General features: G+C 34.9%; 3 protein-coding genes across 3 annotated transcripts; 1 reads left to right on the forward strand and 2 right to left on the reverse strand.

Annotated features, from left to right (window-relative positions):
• Positions 1 to 7,202: 7,202 nt before the first annotated feature.
• On the reverse strand, positions 7,203 to 10,074 carry LOC129310926 (protein FANTASTIC FOUR 1-like). Its single transcript, XM_054952823.1, has 2 exons — positions 9,787 to 10,074; positions 7,203 to 8,889 (listed from the first exon to the last, which is right to left on the reverse strand). The coding sequence occupies exon 2, from the start codon at positions 8,313 to 8,315 to the stop codon at positions 7,413 to 7,415; it is 903 nt and encodes a 300-aa protein (XP_054808798.1). The 5' UTR covers positions 8,316 to 8,889; positions 9,787 to 10,074; the 3' UTR covers positions 7,203 to 7,412.
• Positions 10,075 to 12,971: 2,897 nt separating this feature from the next.
• Positions 12,972 to 14,661, reverse strand: LOC129293866 (uncharacterized). Its single transcript, XM_054931987.1, has 5 exons — positions 14,557 to 14,661; positions 14,314 to 14,478; positions 14,117 to 14,227; positions 13,749 to 13,979; positions 12,972 to 13,657 (listed from the first exon to the last, which is right to left on the reverse strand). Exons 1-5 carry the CDS (start codon positions 14,599 to 14,601, stop codon positions 13,139 to 13,141), a joined length of 1,071 nt encoding a protein of 356 aa, XP_054787962.1. The 5' UTR covers positions 14,602 to 14,661; the 3' UTR covers positions 12,972 to 13,138.
• A 5,931-nt stretch (positions 14,662 to 20,592) lies between these two features.
• LOC129318011 (chloroplast stem-loop binding protein of 41 kDa a, chloroplastic) lies at positions 20,593 to 23,237 on the forward strand. Its single transcript, XM_054962500.1, has 6 exons — positions 20,593 to 21,028; positions 21,166 to 21,287; positions 21,658 to 21,760; positions 22,090 to 22,228; positions 22,362 to 22,639; positions 22,853 to 23,237. Exons 1-6 carry the CDS (start codon positions 20,654 to 20,656, stop codon positions 23,033 to 23,035), a joined length of 1,200 nt encoding a protein of 399 aa, XP_054818475.1. The 5' UTR covers positions 20,593 to 20,653; the 3' UTR covers positions 23,036 to 23,237.
• The last annotated feature ends 165 nt before the right edge of the window (positions 23,238 to 23,402 follow it).

The raw sequence follows: 23,402 nt of genomic DNA on the forward strand, positions 1-23,402 counted from the left end.
TTCTTTACCATCACTTATTTGAAACATCCAAAAGAAATCTATCGATTAAAATTCATTGTCTTTATTTTTTGAGCACACTATAGATAAAGTGACATTATCACTTTGTAAAGACTATTATTGTCTTGGCTTGAATTTTAATAGTGCAAACCTTATTTCATTGTATCGTAAAAATTTTTTATCATCAACCCAACTGACACCTGAAAATTAAAATAAGTGAGAACGAATTAAGTCTAAAGGAAAGTGTTGCCCACATCTTAAAGATGATGTGCACAACTTTTTTCTTCATTTCTACTTTTGTTATTCTTCAAGAGTCATCCCTGTCAACACCAACATCTTCATAGTTCCCAGTGGCACCCATCTGAGATCGTTTGTCCATATGAAGTTCACTTGAGATCCAGCCTAGATGCACAATCTATTCTTATTCCGCCAGATGCAATCATCCTCTCAACCACCGATCCCCCATTTTAAAAGGTCACCGCCGCCATCATCAGCAAGCTTACATACCCTAACTTCTACTGCCATTAATGCACACACCTAGAGCAATTGCTTGCTCACACCCAGCCTAAGCCGGAAAGAGATGCCGCCGATGACATCACTCTCTCCCAAGTGGTGTGTGGAAATTTCACCTATATGATCATTTTTGCTTACGCTATCCTTCTTTAAGTTAAAGGGCAATATTTAATCATTTATTATATAAAATTATTTTTATTTTAGTCCCAAATGCTGTGGTGTATTGTTAGATTTTCTTGGATCTAAATTTTAATTTAATTGCTACTAAGGTCCTATATTGAAATTCACCCAAAAAAGAAAATATAAAATGAAGAGAATGGGTGGGGCTAACTTTCACCAGGAAGAATCGATTAGAAATGCTATTCGTGTGGAGTTTCATGCAGTGTATTACTTTAGCTTGGTTACATTTGAATTTTGAATGAAGTGTTTGATTTTATCTTTCTTTGTTGAAAGGTTAAAATAATAGGACAAGATTTATATATTTAGCTCTATACACTTAATATACTTTTATCCAATCAAATTAAGATATGTGAATTTTAATATGCTAATAAAATTAATAACAAGAATTTTTTTATAGAATAAATAATCTGTAAAAAATACACACGTTTTGATTTATTAAAACAGACACATTAAATATATTAGAATAAATATATAAGTTTTTCCTGAATAGTATAACATCAATGAAGCGTCTATGCGGTTTGTGTAAGGTAAAAAATCTATAGGCATAAATATATTTTTATCTTTTTAATTAAAATTTGATCAAAGCATAATTTTTATGCTATTATTTAAAAATTAATTATTTTTGAGTTTATAAAAAATAATAAAATAATTACTCTATTAGAAATTCAATGTGACATTTTCAGATAAAAATATACATGCTGTGATTAAATATAAAATTATTTTAATTTTTTATATTATATATATATATATATATATATATATAAAACCCTGCACACCCTCACGAATCCACGGGAAGAGGGCCTTTCATTTTCCTTTACTCTCCATTATCTCATTTTTCTTTTATCATCGATATATCAAAATTTCTAACCATTTTGATTTAATATTTGATAAAATTATTATTATAATTTTACATAAAAAAATATATAAATAAATTTAAGCGATGAAAATTTGATCTAAAAAAATTAATTATTTTATTTATATATTTAAAAATTAAATAAATAATAAATAATGGATAACAGATATAGATATGGAATAAAACCTGCGATCTTAGCAAAGGTCATTGGTGCCATATTGGCACTTGGCAATGGGGCTAATGGTAAAAAAGTTATTTTTGTATAGAAGTTTATTTTGACCCAGAGAAAGAGTAGTTTGTAGATGAAGATGATTGGAAGAGGGGTGCGATCTTAGCAAAGAGTTGTTTCTCGAAAGGGTAATAATGTGTAAATAACAGGATTTTGCCCTTGCTACTCATTCAAACAAAAAACAAAAAAACAAAAACAAAAAATCCCCATACTTCTAGATTTTGCAAAGGTGGTTTCACCTTAAAAAAAAAAAAATTCTTCGTTTCAATTCTTGTCGATTTTTTCCTCAAAATTTCAGGTGAAATGAGTGTTACAGCTTATCATGTTAGGATAAATTTCACAATTTATTGATTTTTTGTAGTCAAACATAGTTCATAGACCTGCATATACTTATTAGTGAGATCAGGAAAGATTAATTTTGTTATGAAATGAATTTTCTATTATTGCTGAGACATCCTCACATTAGGTAATAGGTAGGATTGTCTTCTTTCCTTTAGGTTAAGAAAGCTAATGTAAATAAACTTTCAACTATATATTATGAGACACATGCAAATATTCCCAGTAAGATTCCTTCTTCATTCATTTTAATTCTCATTGATACTTTTTTTTTCTTATCCTAAATGTAGGAGTTAGTTAAAGAATTTGTTTTGTTCCTACATATAAGACCTCAATCTCTCTTTAATTTATTATTAAATTTATTATTTTTCTTCCAAATTATCCCTATTGATTTGCACATATTATGAATGTAATCAATATCAATAATTTTCAATATAAGTGATTAAAAGGACAGATATTTTTAAAAATAATTAACTTAACTAGTTTTTTTAGTCGGTCTGTACTAATTATTAACTCTCACATTTAGGACTAGATGATTAGTTTTTTATTAAACGAAACTTGGGTGAAATAAGTATTGGATTTGGAGCGCTCACATGCCCGTCACAGCTTAAATAAATACTACCCTCATACACATCAATAAGATACTTTCTTTATACACACAGCTAACTAGTGCTTACATACATTATGAGTGCATGCGTTGTCAATTTTTATGGGTTCCTTAATTATGACCCGCCTCTTTTTGTTGGGAAGAGAAATCTAATAGCATGTTACGACAAGAATATTTGTTCTGCTATGCCATATCTATCCACGAAGAAAAAAATGTTCCTAAGTGGCCTTACCTACGAGACCTTCCCTAGCTAGGCAGCTATATCACCCTGGAGAAATATCTGCAGAACAAAACAAACGCAACAGAAAATCAAGGAGCACTTAATAACTATGTGGCAGTAAAATCTGTACAAGGCATGCAGGGTTTCGACGCGTAAGGAGATTGATTGCAGCACTCAAGTGTATTGGGATCTCATGTCTCTATTCCCTTTTTCTCAGCACGCCAGCAGCAACCATACCAATTTGGCCAGACCACCCTACTGTGTTGGCCGGAGCACCAAATGTTTTTTCTCACTTTGGACCGAATTTCGAAGCAGCCAGCAAATTCTTGTTGATGCGTTTTTAATTTCTTGTCCCTTTTAGACTGAGGCCGCCGAAGATTTGGACTTCGTTAATCTTGGTGCTTGTGAGTGTACGCAGTTTGCGAAACACTAAGCTGTTTGTTTAGATGCTGGGAGACAAAGAAGATGAATCTGTACTTGTTTCTTCTGATACATGTTTGTCGTTTTAATATCATTTTTGTTATATCCATAAAACAGTATACAAGCAAATTGAAAAACGCCCCATCGACTAATGAAGTAACGTCAAGTTGAATGAACGAGTTTGTTAATTGTAATTCAATATGTGTGAAATATACTTTCACAAGATTTCATTCTATTTTACTTTCAGTGTACAGACAATGTGATTCAGGGGACATATATCTGAGAATTTCTCCTCATTTCTCACGTTCACTGGCAGAAGAGTGGGCCATATTCATCAAAGTAAAGACTTCACGTTCACGTTACCTTGATCTCGTATATGCTCCCACTGAGAAACTTTTTCTTTTTTTGTGTGTAAAAACCTAAAGCTTTATTCAGACAAGAAGTTTGGTGAAACTGAACAGACGAACGAACTCTAAATAATTCCTCCCACACACAGTAAAAGGCTTCAGCTGATGGGAACAATTAATCTGAGAATCTCAACAGGTAGACACCTTCGCTAGATTCTTTGTTGGCATCCATCTGGCGTGTGTGTGTACATACAAGTTAAAAGAAACAACAAAACGAGAGTTTTATTTACGTCAAACTATGTATATTCAACTCACATTATTGACTTCCCAAAAGTGATTAAAAACAAAAACCATTCCCAGCATTTTGTTACCCATCCATATTCATATATAATTATTTTCTACTCTGCTTCTTCCCAAGTCCAAAACACTCATCAAAACTAAATCGTCAACTTGTGTGGGTGTGTATCCAAAAAGCTGAACCTCAACCACAACCAGAAGCAGCACCAGCTATCCTCCTGGTGGCTGGTGGAGATGATGATGGAGCACCATGAACTGTGCTGGCCTTGCCTAACAGCCACCCTCTTTCATGGGCCCTGTCCTCCTTTTACATATCTGCTTCTTATCTTCTTTTTCTTATTATCACATGTTTATACTCTCCTGTGCATCTCCTCATACATTATTCCGTCGCTTACATGCAACCAATCCTATCATCGATCCCCATATATATATACATATATGATCCCGTTGACCCTCTGTAATTTCATGTACATGCTTTTAGCTTAATCAGCTATACATAACCAGCTACGTTGTACGGAACTATGGATTAATTAATACAGTACTTTAAGCTCTTTAAACCCTCTGGAATTAACTAGGCAACCAAATGGATTAGGTTTATGACGTTGATTATTCGTTAGCAAGTCAGCGTGTATCCGGAGTTTCGGACTTTGGTTTGTTCGGTTCAGCGCTCAAGAGGCCCTCGTCGACACCTTTAACTCGTCCTGCTTGTGTGGTGCATGTCTTTGCTTTTTATCCACACATGGACAAGGAAAAGTCCACACCCTATCTATATATGCACTATCTATATATGCACTCACACACGCATTTAGATATATAGATATTACCATTTAACTATATATGACTCAGAATAATTTAGACAAGGGAGATTGAGATGGAGAGCGAGTGGCTACACACACATACACGAAATGTGAGTAGGGTGTTTCAAAACTGAATGAGTATAGAGGGGCAAATTGGATCCCAATTATGTGAGTTGTGGGGCTATGTTTCATTCATTCGTGTCCTTAGTTGGGTGGACAAATTGTGGGGTTCGTTTTTCAACGCAAAAGATAAGGCCTTTTCGTTGCTAGTGATGGCGCACAAATCAGCATTATATCCAAACAAAACTATGTAGCTTTCGTGGGGTTGTGTAGCATATATCCATATATATTTATTGATTGAGATTATCTTTTCATTTATGCTCATAATAAGAAGGAGAGGGACCTTCCTACCGCCTAATGATGTAACTGAAAGTTGACTTATAATTTTGTGCCTTGCCGGTTTTGGGGGTCAACATTTTTAGGTTTACACCATGCATGTAGAGAATGAATCAGCATCTCCTGAAAAAGTTTCTCAATTCCAACACAGAAATAAGTGTAACATGGCATTGCAGGATGGAAACCGTGGTACCACGTTGGATCCTTGTCAGATTATGTTAGCTACCTACTTGATGCAAAATCATCATCTCCAAGACAATATATATGCAACTCTTCAAAAGTCAAATGCGGTTTTCCATGCATCACTGTAAACTACAGATGAAATGATGAATAGATCACCCAAAAAAATAGTGGACCCCTCATATAAATGAAATAAGATTTTAATATTAAAAAATTTTTGCATTTTTGTATTGTTACAAGTCTGAGACTTGTATAATATACGTAAAAAGCTAGATCTAGTCTCTTTAGGTTAACATAAAATAGCAGGCTTATCTTAATTGACCTGGATTAGAAAACAAACCTGTTGTTATATCTCATAGGGAAATAATAGCTTAAGTTGGCTTGTTATTGGGCTAATAGCAGATTAAGGAACAATTAATTACAATATTGTCTATGACTGTAATATATTCTTCCAAGTGCAGAAGGCAACACCTGAAGCAGCAGGGTTTGCAAAGACCCCATCTCTCAATTTGTGTGTCTGTTGCTTCGGCTTTAAATCATCTTTTAGCAGAGAAAATTGGCATGAGTGCCTTCATGCGACATTATACATAAGGGGACATGCTGATTGTTTTTCTTTTATTTTTCTTACAGGGACACGGTATATATGGTGAGAGAATCTGTGCTTAAAGCAGCTACGTAAGCCCATATATACTTCACAAAGGTTCCTCAAGCACATGATATTTGGGACAGATCGATGCATGTGCACCTGCTTGCAACAACAAACAAAAAACGTCTCATTTCGCTTCTCTCCTCTCATCCAAAGGCCATTATGTACGAAAAACAAAAAACGTGTGGTTGCTCAGACTCCACGATCACCTACTAGCTTCCTCTCTTGAGGAATTATTTCACAAATCCTTCTTCTTGTTCTTGAAATAATTATATTCCAAAGATTCTCCCAAGTTGGTCTTATTTTGCTTTTGGCCCCCAAAGATATTCTACTCTTTCGTGGAGTATGATATTAACGTGACACGGGAGAAGGGTAAAAATATAAAAGGAGAGAGTAGGGCCATGAGTCTTGACATTGAAATGGTTCTGAGGAATGGCATGGGAAGCACATGGATGATCCTACGTTATGAGGTCAGTCCATGTTGCTCTCGTGGGATCCATATTCCTCTTTGAAAGTTACCTTGCACTGGTACTCACTCCGTACAACACTACTTGCATAATTGCCTAGCCTCCTTTTATTTCCTTCAATGTCATTCCCCTTTTCCTGTTCTTTAGTTATCTGTTTCTGTGTTAGACCAAATAAAAACAGAGAGCCATGCATTATCATTTCTCACAGCAAATTAAACTACTCAATTCCGTGAGAAAGATTCTAATGCCAGCCCTCTTTTGCTTTAAACGACATATCTGCAGGGGACACTTCAATTCAGTTCGTTTCACCTATATTTATTTCTCTACTCTTCACCATTTAATTACATGACTTTGATCATCACTTTCACTATGGATAGCTAGATAGATAGAAGTGAGCATGCAGATGATGAGCAAGATTTTCAACCTGCATGTCATGTTAAGGCTTTGGGTCCACTTTGTAGTCGGTAACATGTTCAAGCATCACCATTGTTGACTTATAATTGAATCGCAATAAATGAACGAGAGAAAAGAAAAATATCAACATTTTTGCTTCTCTGCTTTATTATTATTTTTTTTTCTAATTGTGTGTTTACCATAGATCTATCTAAATTTTAATCATGGGCGTCAAGGTCTATGCTTTCAGAGTATTTTGTAGGAACAAAGAAAGCGTAGTGAATAAAATAAAAAGTATACAAAAGGGTGGGAAGAGTGAGAATATAGAGGAAAAGAAGGACATAATGTTGGATATAACTAATAACTATAATAACTACCAATTAGGACATTCTGAAACTCCAAGCACCGATCTTCCAACCATAAATAACCACTGAAATCCTAAAAGGGAACTAAAAAAAATGAAAATGAAAATGAAAGTAAAGATAAGATTGGCGAGTTCAGCAGCTGAAAACCACACACACTGGGGAAAAAGCTCTAAGTGGCCACCCAAAATGGCTCCCAATTGGGCATCGCGTTCTTGTTTCTATTCCCACTTTCCTTGCACCTTCTTGGTCTGGCCAACTTCCTCTTTCCAATTTCATCATCAACAATCTCATTAATCCCTTCCAACTCCTCTACATCACTATCTTCGTCGTCGTCGTCAGCAACAACTACTCCTTCTTCTTCCTCTTCTTCCTCTTCCTCTTCTTCTCCTTCATCATCATCAGCTGCTGCTTCGTCATCAGAAACTTCGTCATCAGAAAGGAAGGTCTGAAACATCGTAAGAGTGAGCCTGCCATTAATTCGCTGTGCTTGAAAACAAGGCTGAACGGAAGGGGTAGCTACAGCTTCCAAGATTAGTCTACCATCTTCACGATGAGGCCTCACTTGAACCCCTCCTAAATCTGTAAGAGAAGTCAGAGGAGGAGGGAAGCTCCTGGAACGTTTCATTCTGCTGGAGGACACAGAGTCACTTCTACAAGCTTCTGAGACGTGTCTTGAGAAACAGGCGGTGCTATTTTCTGATGAAAGGAAGGCAAATTCGTCCATGTTATCGCTGGCATTATCACTACCAGTCTCGCAGCCTAGACTTTCTGTGCACATTTCCAAGCTCTTTCCGGTGAGCATGGAGGAGGAGTGCTTCACCGCGGGATGAACATAGACTTTCTGAGCCTGAGGATCTTCAGTTTTCTTGAGAGACAGGAGAAAACTCCATCCACCCATGTCAGCATTTTTGTCCATCTTCGTGGAAATTTCATCTTTTGTGCTGGAATTCTCTTGGGCTTCAGGGAGAGAGAGCGACCCTGGAGGAGTCAATTTGAGCCTCAGAATTTGTGGTTCGATTAGCCAAGGCTCCATACAAGACTGAAACCCTTGACACACACTTGAGGAAGGCATTTGCGTTATCCACAAATACTAACCGTTATAAAAAGCAAAGCAAAAGAACAGAACAAGGGAAGAGAGACACAGGAATTTTTTTTTTTTTTTTTCAACTCTCTCACCAAGTTCCAGTTAAAACGAGGAATGAGAAAAATGAAGATCTGTTGCGAAGGAGGAGGATTTAAACAGAACCCATTTCCTTGAGTTTGGCTCAAATTGAAAATGGGTTCTGGGGAAAAAGAGAGAAAGAGGATGGGAGAGAACAGAGGAATGGGCATGAAATAGAAGTGGGAAAGATGTATCTCAATATATAGTTGGCAACACCAGAGTGCTGCTTGTAGCTTTATTGTGGTGGGAAGGAAATTGTATACCAAGCATATGGTAAAATCATTACTATTTTACATTTCCTATACGTTACAAAGAAAGAAAAAGGCGTGGGATCTGACTGTATACTTAGTAAATAGCACATGTAGAGTAGCCTTCCACTTTAAGCATCCCAAATATCAACTTATTTAATTGGAGTCCCTCTGCGTCAATAATGCCCTCTATATGATTATTAACCTTTAGTTTTGGCTGTGTTTATGCCACATACCTACGTATAAACACATAATTGCATGACAAATAATGATCAAGCAATTTAACAAGACATCTACTTTTATCAGTAAGGACTTAAATTACAGAGGAATAAAGTGAGGGAAATCGTAGTGGAAACATGACTAGTTGAAAAGGCACGAGACAAGAGTAGTGGAATATATCTCTGGTCACTCAACTATACTAAAAAGATAATGTGAAAAAAAAAATTAAAAGAAGGAAAAAAATATGGAAGTAACAGTGTGATAAAGGAAGCTTTGTATGGTTTTGCTCCTAAGCTGGTTGACCACCAGAAGCCAAAATGATCTTTTCGAGCCTGTCCAATGGATTCCTTACTTTGGCTTCTATTTTTTGTAGCCATTGGTTGAAAATTCTATCGATATGGCACACTGCCATCGACAGAACCAAAAGCTTGGCCACAGAAACCAACAACAGTTACTGCTATGTTCAATCATGCTCAGCATGTTGTCATTCCACCGTTTTGATTCTTTCGTTATGTTTAATCATAAAGATTACATCTTTCCGTCCAAATACTTTATTAGGGTAGTTTATTCTGGTGTTATTATTGTTTCTTTTTTTCCAAGATTCAAATATCATTTATTGAACTGACACAAGAAATACTCGGCTAGGTTTATTCCAAACATAACATGGTATTCAGAGTTGTCCAAAACTCCAAATTCTAAATACACTGTTTAGTTACTTGGGGCCGTCGTGGATGAACAATGGTTTGACATGTTAAGTGAAACTTACGTAAAGTAGATAGTGGGAACGTCAGATAGGTGCTTGTCTGTGGATTATAATATTCTCAGAGCAGACAGAGAACCATTTCTTTAATAATATAAGCTTAGATATTTTTAAGAGTCAACTGACTAGACAATGGAACTAGAGGAAACAAAACCTTTGTATGATATAATCGCCGCTCTAATGTCTTTTTTCTGGACTTCTGATACAATCGTCACTCTGTCTTTCTTCTAGACTTGTTTCATCAATCACGAGTTTAGGGCACGCCCAAAGTCTATGGCTAGTGTATTTTCCTTGTCGAAGCAATAGAAAGCATCAATTCATCACCTTTTCCTTCTTGGCCTTTCGTGTCTTTCTATTGGCCAATTCTTTTTTGCACTGTCAAAATCTGTACGGGAATTAGGCATATATTGTTTTGCTTCGACATGCTGAAGAACTGTTCAACCAAATCAAGCAAATCTACAAAAGCATATAGTCTTTAAAAGCCTCATCGATCATCATCCCTCCTGGTAGGAAATTAGTCCGTATATATCTCTAGCTTCTTCAACAATATAAATAATAAAAAGAAAAACGAAAGAACCTGATTTGAGCAACAGGATACAGAGCAGCATTTGGCTGTCTAGGAATCTATCATGCACACGAAAAAAACGTGAGAATCAGTGCTTTAAAATGTAACACTTCTCCTTCATCTTCTCATAACAAGCAACTTCAAAGAGTGATCGCGTTTAAGTAAGTACCTATACAATCATAAATTCAATAGAAACAAACTCCTAGGTTAAGGGAACAATAGGCATATGGGATATCAAGCAGCAGAAGAAAGTTGCTACCACCATGTCTCAACACTGATAATTAAGTTAATGACAGGTGCCATACCATTAATATGCTCTTTATGAAAAACAATTAGAAAAAGACCATTTTTTTGCCAATAATATTGTAAAAAAAAAAGGTCCTCTTTAGTCATTTTTGGTTGGTGTTATCTATATGCATGTCACATAAGACGGTGCAATCATATGATTATCATATGTGGGTGAGTAATTATGATCCGTGAAAGGATAACACGTGCAAATGTCTGTCTTATTACATCTTAAATTGCTGTCATTACTACAGGGATGTAAAACAAGATGAGATGGAGAGAAAAATGTAAGGACGCAAGTCACATGGATCATTGTTCTCTTCACCATCCTTATAAAACGTTGATTGATTGTGGTCCCTTTTCAACACATCAAACTACCGAAATTGGTTTTTCAGATAGGATGACGTGAAACACCAATTATACGGTTCTGAGGTTAATTTTGAGACAAACATACATATATGATGCGAACTTAAAGAAGGAATCTCATCCCAATAGAGGAGGACGTGCATGAATAATATTGCTGAAATTAATAAGAGGGACCTAGCATTCACAGTCCTTCCGATAGCTAAAAGCAGGTTTAATTTATTGATATTAAGTGAAGAAATAAAAGGAAAAATTGGCGGGAGGCAAGAATATATGCGCCATGCACACTTTCTCAGAAAAAGGTCGAAGCCCTAGCCATCGAATTTGCTTGCATGATACACTTTGCAATCTGAGTTTTGTTCTAAGTTGACCAACCAGGGAAGGAGAAACCCTACGGCCAGCTAGACCTCATTATATGCGTTCTAGGTGTATGCAATTAAAGCTCTAAGTTGTTTGTTACCTGACCTTGGTTCTGCAATATAATATAAATTAGGACTTGACTTTCTCAGGAAGAAAATTAAAGATGAATGATTGATTCTGTTCAAATGTTGATTTTTGACGAGGTTGATATATATGATAGCGGTGCTTCCATGTCTTGTGTTTCGGTTCCAATTTTCAGGCATGCAGTGAGGTGAGATCAAAATGAATAGCAGAAAAGATTGGGCGGCACGTAGACCACGCAAGCTTGTCACGAAACTAATGGTTGCTGCTCAATCGTGAGTTGCGGAGGATGGACCAAAACGAAAGGCACTTTCTCTTACATTAATATATTACATTGGATGCTTTTTTATGGACGGCAGAGATATCATTCTTGAAGCTTCATTTTCAACGAATTTCTTCTCCACACAGTACTTCCGTTTCTTGGATTCCGAGGTAAGAAACCTCGTTCCTTGGTTTCTGACGTATCCAGTGTGAGGACATCAGACCAAGAGGCTTGTCTGTCTCAAACTGGGCTTATTCCTCAAACTTACAAAGAGTTATGTTACATAAAATATAATTAAAGCATATAGCATTTTGATAATTTTTAGTTTGACATTGAAATATATAATGGATAAGGCAATTTAGGCTAAACTAGGAAGTTATGGTCTTGAAAATGGGGTCTAGTTGGATTTGGGCCTATGTGGTACCTGAAAGAGTAGGTGTGGCCTGGCGTTCCATAATTTCTTAATTGATTATACTTTTGGGGACTAGATTCCTCAGTCTGCAATCATGTGTTTGTTTGGGCTTACCGCTCTTTTCTCACCCCCAAAATAAAATAAATAAATAAATAAATATATATATATATATATATATATCCTCAGACGTAAATTTATATTGTCTTAATTAATTAGAATTAAGTAGTTATTACCCAAAAAAATAGACTTAAGTAGTAAATTTTAAAGTTAAAAATAAGCTAAAAGTGTTTATAACAGGGATTATGGCAACGTAAGTGATACTCCCTCCGGTCCCATTTATAAGTCCAATTTTAGAAGGTGTATTTGGTCCCATTTATAAGTCACGGTGTGTCTTTTTAGGTAATATTTGAAAGGTATTTCCAAAATTACCCTTCATGAGAGAGAAAAAGTAACAGGATATTATTTTTTAGATTTGTTATATAGGGGCATGTTTGAAATTTTACTTACTTTTATTCTTTATACTTTTATTGTATTGGTATTGATGAGATTGATAGAGATGACTTATAAATAGGACCGGAGGGAGTACGTTACAAAATCTATAGCCCTCATTTGATTAAAAACAGTTTCTTAATTTAGTTTAGATACCCAAGTCTTTTTCTCCCAATTAGTAAGCGTTTCAATTTATTTTCTAACCACGGTTGGGGGCAAAAAATGCTTCGTTTTTTTTTTTTTTTGGACAAAGAGAGAACAAAGCCTTGAAAAAAGAAAAAGAAAAAAAAACCACATGAATATTCCATCCCTGACAACAAACAAATCTCACACCTCACTTTTACAAGGGATGAATGGTAAAGCTATATACATTTTTTGCCAACATATGGTTTTACCTTTTCAAAAACAAAACAATTGATTTCAGCCCCATAATTCAAATAAAGCGCTTGAAAATTTGTTTTAAATGATCATTATATTAGTAAAGTAAATATATATTGGTATAAATAAAAAGACGATTGAATGTGCATATAATTAATATCAACTATTTATAATTTCGAGTTATTTGTATTCGCAGTGGAATTAAAATTACAAAGAAATACAATAATTAAGGCATTCGAGATCAACGAAGATGCCTGAAATTTTCCGTTTAACTCGAAGAGAAATACAATAATACCATGTGACATTCAAGATTAACGACGATCAGGAAATTTTCGGTCTTTCTCATCATCCCCATGAACGCCGTCATCGTCGAGTAAAGTAGGGAACTCGAAGAGGTCACTCCTGGGCGTTTGAAATGCTTTATTCTTACCATTGTCGCCATCCTCTTCTTCTCCTTCTTCTTCTCCGACAACTGACGGCGACGGAGACGAGAAGTCCAAATACATTCCCTGGATGACCTGCTCGTATGATTCAGAGAGGTCTTGAGAGGTATGCTGGTGGTACTCCACTAGCTGATGCAGGCACTGGTTTTCTCTTATCAGATTCGCATTTTCATTGGCCAATCTGGACTTTTCTGCAAGTAGTGCTTCTAGTTGAAGCCTCACAAGATCATCTTCCTCGGGCCTTATTCCTTTAGCAAATCCATCACGCAGCCTGCTATTCTCCTCCTCAAGCAGAGCACATCTTTCTTGCATGAAGCTCAAGTCTGACTTTATAGACTTCAATTCTCTTGCAAGCGACGCTGCTTTGCTTGCCATTAAAACTGCAAGCTGACGGAGATAGACAAGTACGCTTTAGCTTGATTAATAGTGCTTTTGGAAATGGAATAACAATGGCTATTAGAAGATGAATTGTACCAACATTTTTGGCTTTCTTTAGGTTTTTGTTTCTGTTTATTTCTTCATTAGCCTTCTGGGAATCATCCACAGTATCTTCCGACAACTCGCTGGGATCATACTTCCTTTTTATTCCTTTTTTTGATTCTTCTTCTTTCTTTTCCTCTTCCGCTTCGCCTTCTTTACTCTCAACCTCGTTGTGTTTGTTCTGTAATATGTCGGTCAATCTGGGTGGTTGACCCAATTCTCTGGCTCCCTTCGGCCAAAAAAAGAAACACACTAGAAATTTTAATTTCACCGTGAATAAAATACCTAAAACACCGATAAATCAACAGGTATATGAAAAAGAATGTACGAAAACGCCTAATCGGAGATCAAAATTCAGAATGAAACCTGCAAGGCATTGTCCAGATTGTTTGAAAGCAGAGAGAGAGTGTGGGCGATGGAGTCAAACCCTCTGATAAGTAGCAACGAACCTTCCTTCAACCTCTTAGATTTATTACTCTGCAAAACGAAGATGAAGAAGCCATTATTTAGTTTTGCCAGCATATTCGAGAATCCGTCGTAATTTATGCAGAGGCAGGTGTGACCTCGTGTGCGAGAGCGTGAGTAGATGAATCATCGTCCATGGAGACTTTGGTATGACGTTCATCAAGAATGGTATCGATCCTGTTGCGGAGATTGCTCCAGAAACGCTTATCTGAGGAAAGGCTGAACAGAGGAGAAGAAGAAGCCATTGGTACACTGTCGGTCTCCTGTGATGATGACAATAATTAAAACTCATAAAGCATAAGAAAAAGAGAGAAGAGAGAGAACGATGAAGAACAAGAAACCTGGTTGAATCGGAGAGGAGAGGGAGAGGAGAGAGAGGCAGCCATTGCAGAGAGAGAAGGTAGGGGAGGCTCGAGATCAAACGGTTAGTTTTCAAAAGTGAGATGGGGAGGCGGAGGATTTTAATAGTTTAAATATAGATGGGCCCTACATCAGGGTTGGGTAACGTTCGGAAATCTGAAGCTCCTTTTCTTTTATTGCTCTGCTGTCTGGGGTTGGTAAGTGTCACGCTCCCTTTTCATTGGTCAATTGTGATTTCTTTGTTCGGTGCTCCTCGGCTCTTCTTTAGATTATGCCAGCCCCACCCGCCCTTTCTCTCTTTCTTGACCATGAATAATTATGCTTTTTTCTTTTTTGCATGAGAATTATAATGCTTTACTGCTTCAGTAATTCCCGTCTTATAATTTTTGTTCAGATATAATTCCATCTCTAAATTTTAACTCAATGCAACTGAATACATATAATTAAAAAAAATAATCTTTTAATTCTTCAACTTTTAAATCACTTATAATTCAGTTCCTCAATTATGACTCATTGTAACTCAGTCCCTTAACTATAACTCACCTACTCAATCCCTCAACTTTTGAATCACTTATCAATTAGTCCCTTAACCTTTATTAAATTTTTTATATTAGCTTATATCTCACATTAATAAATAAAAAGAGGGTATTTTAAAATAATATATGAGCATTATTTGATAAAAAAAATTTAAAAATAAGGATTGAGTTATAGGTAAATTAAAAGTTGAGGGATTGAATTACAGCGAATTATAGTTGAGGGACTGAGTCGCAACAAGTTATAGTTGAGGGACTAAGTTACAAATGAGTTAAAAGTTGAAGGATTAAAAAATTAATTTTTTAAAAAAAATTTAACAATAATTATATTTTCTAAAAAAATAAATTTGTATAAAATTCATCACATGTCGCTGAGTACCTTAAAAAAAAATTACGGGTTTATATAATACTCGTACTTAATAAAATTTATTGAGCATTTATTTGCCCTTAACTCCAACCTTCTTAGAACAAACTAGTGTATAGTTTGTATACATAAGAAAAATATCATTCAAAGATCATGAAAACTATTTAATATCAAATAAAGATTAAAAAATTTTAAAATATTATTGTAAGATCATGTAACTAAGATAGAAAAATATTATAATACCTATACATTAAAAAAAAACTTGTCAATCACGAATAGTTTTTTATTAAATGCAAATGATTATTTGTTAATTAACGAATAGCTATTTGTTAAAATATAATTCACACTTGTCCCTTCTCACAATTAAATTCTTTCAAATTCTTAAATTTGTCACTTAACAAATAACGTTTTGTTAAATGTAAGTTGATATTTGTTAGGGAAAATGACAATTAGGTCCCAAAGGACCAATTTTATTCAAGATAAGTCCCAAAATATTCTGAAAGGCCAGTTAAGTCCCTAAGTCCTTGAGTGGCATTTTAATATAATGAGAAATGACCAAAATACCCTTATTTGGCTGATAAAAATGTGAGGTTTCTCCTTATCTACTCTTCCTTGCCCTATTCGTCATCCCTTCTTTCCCTGCCCTGTTCCTCGTCTCTTCTTTCCTTACCTTGTTTATCGTCTCTTCCCTGTCTCATTGCAAGCGAGTAAAGCTCTCTGTCATCTCTTTCCTGAGCTGTCCAATAAAGTTGTCTATCATCTCTATTCCAGTCCTGTTTAACAGCTCTTCTCTGCCCTAAGTGATCAGTTACTTAAGTCATTAATCTGTAATCTGTTTTGGTCATTAATCTTTGATGGGTGTGATGCATTTGTCTAGCTGAAGAGTCTGATTCTCATCAATATTTACCATTTTGATTATGCAGAAATTACTTCTTCAATTTTTTTCCCTAAGTGTCTTAGCTGAAAGGGACTATGTAGTTTATACAAGTGATGACATGCTCTAATGGATTTTAAGTTCAAAGTTATACATTGTACCCAATTAATCAAGTTTGCAACTTTGTAACTCTGTAATTTATTTTCACAATTTTATTCCCAACTTCTAATATTGAAACGTATTTATAATGTTCAAGTTATATATTATACCCAATCAATCAAGTTGTCAAGCAACTTAGATACCCAGTTTTGCAACTAGCTTGAGACAAATTTGCCACTGCTTGTCAAAATTTTGGATGGAAGAACCATTGAATTTTTAAAAAATTTATTATTCTAGGACAACGCTCCAGTAATTTGTAATTCAGACACCAGATTTTGCAACTATCTTATGAATAATTTGCAACTTCATTTCAAAATTTTGGGTGGAAGAACTATTAAATTCTTAAAGTTAATATTGTAGGATAATGCTCCAGTAATTTGCAATTGAGACACCAAATTTTTCAACTTTCTTACAAATAATTTGCACCTCCTTTTCAAAATTTTGGGTGGAAGAACTATTTAATTTTTAAACTTGCAAAGCTACTAAATTATTTTAGAACATGGCTCCAGTAATTTGCAACTGACATACCAGATTTTGCAACTTCATTACAAATAAATTGCAACTCCTTCTCAAAATTGTAGGTGGAATAACTTTTGAATTCTTGAACTTACAAGCTATCAAATTATTTTAGGATAACGCTCCAGTAATTTGCAACTGACATACCAAATTTTACAACTTTATTATGAATAATTTGCAACTCCTTCTCAAAATTTTGAGTGGAATAACTTTGAATTCTTGAACTTGCAAAGCTACCAAATTATTTTAGGATATGGCTCCAGTAATTTGCAACTAATATACTAAATTTTGCAACTTCCTTACGAATAATTTGCAACTCATTCTCAAAATTTTGGGTGAAATAGCTTTTAAATTCTTGAACTTGCAAAGCTATCAAATTATTTTAGGATATGACGCCAGTAATTTGCAACTAACATACTAAATATTGCAACTTCCTTACGAATAATTTGCAACTCATTCTCGAAATTTTGGATGGAATAACTTTTGAGTTCTTAAACTTGCAAAGCTACCAAATTATTTTAGGACATGGCTCCAGTAATTTGTAATTGACATACCAAATTTTGCAACTGCCTTACAAATAATTTGCAACCTTTGTTCAAAATTTTAAGAAAACACACTTTTAGTGATTACAGAAGATATAAACTGTACATATAAGTTGCATGTATTAATTCATCTAATGCATCTGCACATATCAGTTGTCCACATACACAAAAGCATGACTTGAATTTATAAAAGAGGGGTTGCTATGTATCAAAAAAATCCCCCAATACTACCAATATATATGTATAAAAACCTATATATGTTAACCAAATCTAACTTGATCTAAAACTACCCATATATGTATATCACCCAAATCCAAGTTCATGTGGTAACCCATTTACAATAACATCAACTTGAATTTAGATTTCTACACCTCTTCCATGTACGATCTGCTTTATGACAATGAGAACAATGATAAACCTTCTTCTGCTGATATTGAGACTCAATCCTCACATGACGAGGTCTGTCAGCTGATCGAGATGTTCTAGGAGGTAGCAAAAAGGTTTGGCTTATGAGCTTAGATACTGTCAATGCATTTAGCTTTGACATCTCATGGGTTTCAACATGATGCAAAGTGCCATTGTATATTTTCTCTTATGAACTACAAAGATAATATGCATAGTGCAACACTATACTTGTAGATTGCTTGTCTACAATCATTAGCACTCGTAAAAATCTGCTCAAGTCCTACTAGTAAATCTTTTCACTTTGTTCCATTTAGCTCAGGCATTGGTGTTGGGATACTTTGCATTGCACATGGTAGAACTTCAAGATCTTGTGTAGCATGTGAATTCTCAGCTGAACATCCTGCTCTGCATTTTCATTCAAATCATGTTTATTACTACCATCCATATTCATATTAACATAATATTAATTATGCAACTATTAAAAAAACTTACCTATCAATTGAATCTCTTGTTGCCTTTATACTTTGCTATATCTTCCCAATGATGTACACATGAGCAAGATTATCATTCAATTTCATTAATTGATTTATCCCTTCATCATCTTTAAGGTCTAAAAGAGCATTGCAATTAAACTTTATTGTTTACTTCAACTTTATTCCATTTAAATTACAATTCAAGTATGATGAAATCAATCTAACAAGTCCTTCAAGAGATTTATCCCTTCATCATCTTTAAGGTCTAAAAGAGCATTCCATTTAAGTCCTTCATGATAAATTAGAGCATTCCTTCTCTAATCATTCTTCCATTACAACTCCCCCCATCATAATGCATTGTCCTATGCATATCTTTTACAATATCTCCACTAAAATAAAAATAACAAAAAATTTTCTTTAAACAACTACTTTCCATCGTACCCAATAATATCAACCTACAAGAAACAAAATAAAATGTAATAATATATCACTTAAAAACAAGTTACTTTTGACATAAGTGATTTTCGCATCAGTTAAACAGTGACAGCGTTCCATCTTAAAATATGGACACTTGATAATAATTTCTTACACTTTCAGTTGTAAAATGTCGAATCTTCATGCCAAATATTTAGAAACGTGAAATAAAAAAAATCTTTCATGTTTAGTTGCAGAAAACCATTCCATCTTTTTTCTTACGAAATCCATTTTGCAAGAAATCAAACCTTCATGGAGTAAACCTTTTTGTTCAGATGCAAGGATTTGCAAAAAAAAAAAAAACTTGTCTGCACGCACCAACACAACTCCTTAAGCTTTCTTAAGTCAATAATTGAGGCAACTCACCTCTTCCAAGCATAACTCTATTTTATGAATGGGTATTCTTCAATGTACAGTTCCACCACTTACATGCAGCTCTAATCAATGGTGGGAAAGAGATAAATCGGGAGGGAAATGTTGAAACTGATGAGTGTACATGTTATATTTACTCATAAGGGCATTTTCGTCATTTCTTTTGTAATTCTGATTGGGAAAAAACAGCATGAGACTTGATTGGCCTTTTAGAATTAGTTAGGACTTAACTGGTATAAAATTGATCCTTTGGGACTTGATTGTCATTTTTCCTATTTGTTAATTAATCAATGATTACTTGTTAAAACATGATTTACATTCATTCATTTCCACAATTAAATTCTTTTAGATTATTAAACTTGTTAATTGATAAATAACTTCTTGCTAAATGCAAAAAAGTACTTATCAATTAATGAATGGTTATTTATTAAAATATGATCTATAATTATCCTTTTCTATAACTAAATTCTTTCGTGTATTTGAACTTGTCAATTAATTAATGACTTTTTGTTAAATTTAGTTAATTCATGAATGATTACTTATTAATAAAAAAAAAGGATAAGGGTGTTATAGTCTTTTTAATCTAAAATTATTTTCAAATCGGTCTTCTGATCTTATAGTGATATTTTAGATTTTTTTTTTGTCAATGGTCCCTGAATGATATTTATTCTATACATAAACACATGAGTAAATCTTACTACGCTTTCTTCAGTGTAATATAGTATTTCTTCTATTTTTATATATAAGATAAAAAAATTGTATTACATAATTTTAAAAAATTAATTATCTATCATAATGATGTTTGGAAATAAAAAAATTGAATTAAAATATTATGTACTCCCTCCGTTTCAAATTATAAAATATTTTTAAAATGAATTTTCTATTTCAAAATATAAAATATTTTAAATAAATTAAAATTTTATTAAATATATTAATTTTAATATTATATTTTTTATAATTAATTTTTATTTTTTCTCATTTCAATATCTTCGTTCTTCTCATTTTAAAATTTCGTTATTAAATATATTTAATAAAATTTATTAATATGTAAAATTTAGGAAGCTAGGTGTATTAACATGCATTAATGTTAAAAGTGATAGCATCTATAAACATGCATTAATGGTTTGTCGAGGTAAATTATGGCAAATAATTTAAAAAATCTATAACAAATGTTTACTCGAACATGTGATTTTGCTTGTTAAAAAAACAAATTAAATTAAAAGTGAAAGCACCTGGGGAGAGAGTACAGAGTGCGAGGAATAAAATTACCCGGGAACTGGGGCACGCGTGGTTATTGGTTAACTCTATCTAGTGTAAAAGCAACTGCTGGTTCTCATTCTCTGAGAAGAACCAGGATCACGAATCAATGGCTTCTCTTGCCTCTTCTTCGGTTTCGCTCTACTCTTCTTCGTCTGCTACCCTCCTTCCACCTTCTCTTTCTTCTTCTACCTCTCGTATCTCTTTCTTTTCATTATCCTATTCCTCTTCTCTATCTATTTCCCCCGTCCTTCTTCCCCACCCTTCTGCTTCTGCACGTTTCGCCACTCCTTCTGCTTTCAGTCTGAGGGCCAGCGCTGAGAAGAAGAAGGTTCTTATTGTGAATACCAACAGTGGTGGGCATGCGGTAATCGGCTTCTATTTCGCCAAAGAGCTTCTGGGCAATGGCCATTCGGTCACTATTCTCACTGTTGGTGAAGAAAGCTCAGAGAAGATGAAGAAACCCCCTTTTACCCGATTCTCAGTTATAAACTCCTATCTTACGCTCAACAAGTTGTTTGCTTACGCAATGCTTACATGTCTCTGTGATATTGGCGATGACTACTGTGAGTCCCTTGTATTTACGTGCGAAATTTTCTTGTGTGATTGAAAAATATGCAGGAAATTGTGAGCGCTGGAGGCCGCACAATCTGGGGAAATCCGAAAGAAATAGAGAGTGTTGTCGCAGGGGAACCATTTGACGTGGTTTTGGACAACAATGGCAAGGACCTTGACGCAGTGAGGTTTGTTGCTTTAATTCTTGTAAGTTGTTAGGTCTTAGGTGATGCTTAGACTTTGATGGGAAGTCATTGCTTTGGGTTTGATTTACGTCTTCCTTGGGATGATTTTGTCTTGCCAACTATGAAGGAGGAAGAGAAAAACAAAAATAAATCATTACGGTTCATCAGTATTGCGAGAAAAGCATATGCTGTTTTGATCCCATTTCATAATAACGTTTTGAGACTATAATAATGACAAATGAATAAGTGGTTGTTGGAAATGGCGAGGCAAATAACCTTTTCTCGGGCATTCCTTCTTAAAATGCATTCAGGAAATAATATGCATTTGCAATCTCCAAGACACTTGTCTAACATCAATATTGATCACTTGTAGACCTGTGATAGACTGGGCCAAAAGCTCTGGAACCAAGCAATTCTTGTTCATCAGCAGTGCTGGAATCTACAAATCAACTGATGAACCTCCCCATGTTGAAGGGGTATGTTATACTCCCTCCAGTTCTATTTATAAAAAACCTTTTAGAATTAATTTTGGTCCACTTTGCAATAATTAAATCACTTTTTTTAATTTTACCCCTTCTTGATTAGCACGAAAGTATTTAATGTAATTGTATTATTATTTAAAGCAAAGAGTAAAAATGATAGTACATTTTACTTTTTTATTATATAAAAAAAAACTAATTTTTTTAAGATGTGTAAAATAATTAAAAGTGTCTTCAGAGGGAGTATTTATAATCATCTTGTATAGATACACACAAGTATGCCAATAGCAGTATATTAGCCGGAGTGAAAACCTCCTCTCATTCAGGATGTTGTTAAAGCTGATGCTGGTCATGTTGGAGTGGAGAAATACGTTGAGGAAACTTTTGGTAACTGGGCAGTATTCCGGCCACAGTATATGATTGGCTCTGGCAACAACAAAGACTGTGAAGAGTGGTTTTTTGACAGTAAGTGGAAAATTCCCGGACAAGATTTATCTCTTGTCTGGCTCCAGAAACCTCAGATAGCATATGTAATCTGTCAAATAAGAGGTCGCTTGCAGATTTCATTGGACGCAAACTCATGAATATTCTGTTTCAGGAATTGCAAGGAACAGGCCAGTACCAATTCCTGGCTCTGGTCTGCAACTCACAAACATATCTCATGTTAGGGATCTGTCCTCTATGCTCACTCTGGCTGTTCAGAAACCAGAGGCCGCGAATCATAGCATTTTCAACTGTGTGAGCGACCGTGCTGTGACTTTGGATGGAATGGCCAAACTATGTGCCCAAGCTGCACAGCGCCCTGTTAACATCGTGCATTATGACCCTAAAGCTGTTGGAGTTGATGCTAAGAAAGCTTTCCCCTTCCGCAATATGGTAATTACATAGTCTTCTACTTGGCACTGATGTTTCAAAAATTACATGACACTGATTATAACATCAAATTTAGCAAAGGCATAGATGAGCGTCTTGCTCACCAGGGGATTAGCCGCATTCTCATCTTTTACGCACATACATACAAGAAAACTCCCGTTTCTTGAACTATCGATTGTTGAGCCTAAGGATACATGTAAAACGTGCATTATGCAGCACTTCTATGCGGAGCCTAGAGCAGCCAAAGAAAAATTGGGATGGACATCCACCACAAACCTTCCTGAGGACTTGAAAGAACGGTTTGATGAGTACGTAAAGATTGGGAGAGACAAGAGGGACATGAAGTTTGAGATTGATGATAAAATATTCGAGTCCTTAAAAGTTCCAGTACTCGCATGACCAATTCATATCCAAAGCATATTGTAAGTCTTCCTTGTTATTCTATGAGTAAGTAAGTGTATTAGAGAACGCAACTTGACCAAATTCTTCTTTGTAGGAGAAAGGTTATAACATTTTCATTTGCATCTCTACCAGATCGCAGTAGTTTATCTGGTGGATCTGCTTCAGCTTTAGAATGAATATAATATAATGTATCATCTCAGTTTTCCAGAGTGCACCTCAAGCATTTCAAGAGCCCAGCGCGGATCACAAATATTGCTGGTTGATCAAAATATAAATCATAACCTTTTAGCTGAAATTGGTGCCTAAATTTGTCATCCCGTTCCATTTATCTATTCTCCACACAAGCAGCATTTTGGTGGCTACA

Source organism: Prosopis cineraria, unplaced genomic scaffold (genome assembly GCF_029017545.1).
Source record: "Prosopis cineraria cultivar Desert tree isolate PC_DT_omini unplaced genomic scaffold, ASM2901754v1 PC1, whole genome shotgun sequence".
In the NCBI taxonomy this organism is placed as follows: Eukaryota; Viridiplantae; Streptophyta; class Magnoliopsida; order Fabales; family Fabaceae; genus Prosopis; species Prosopis cineraria.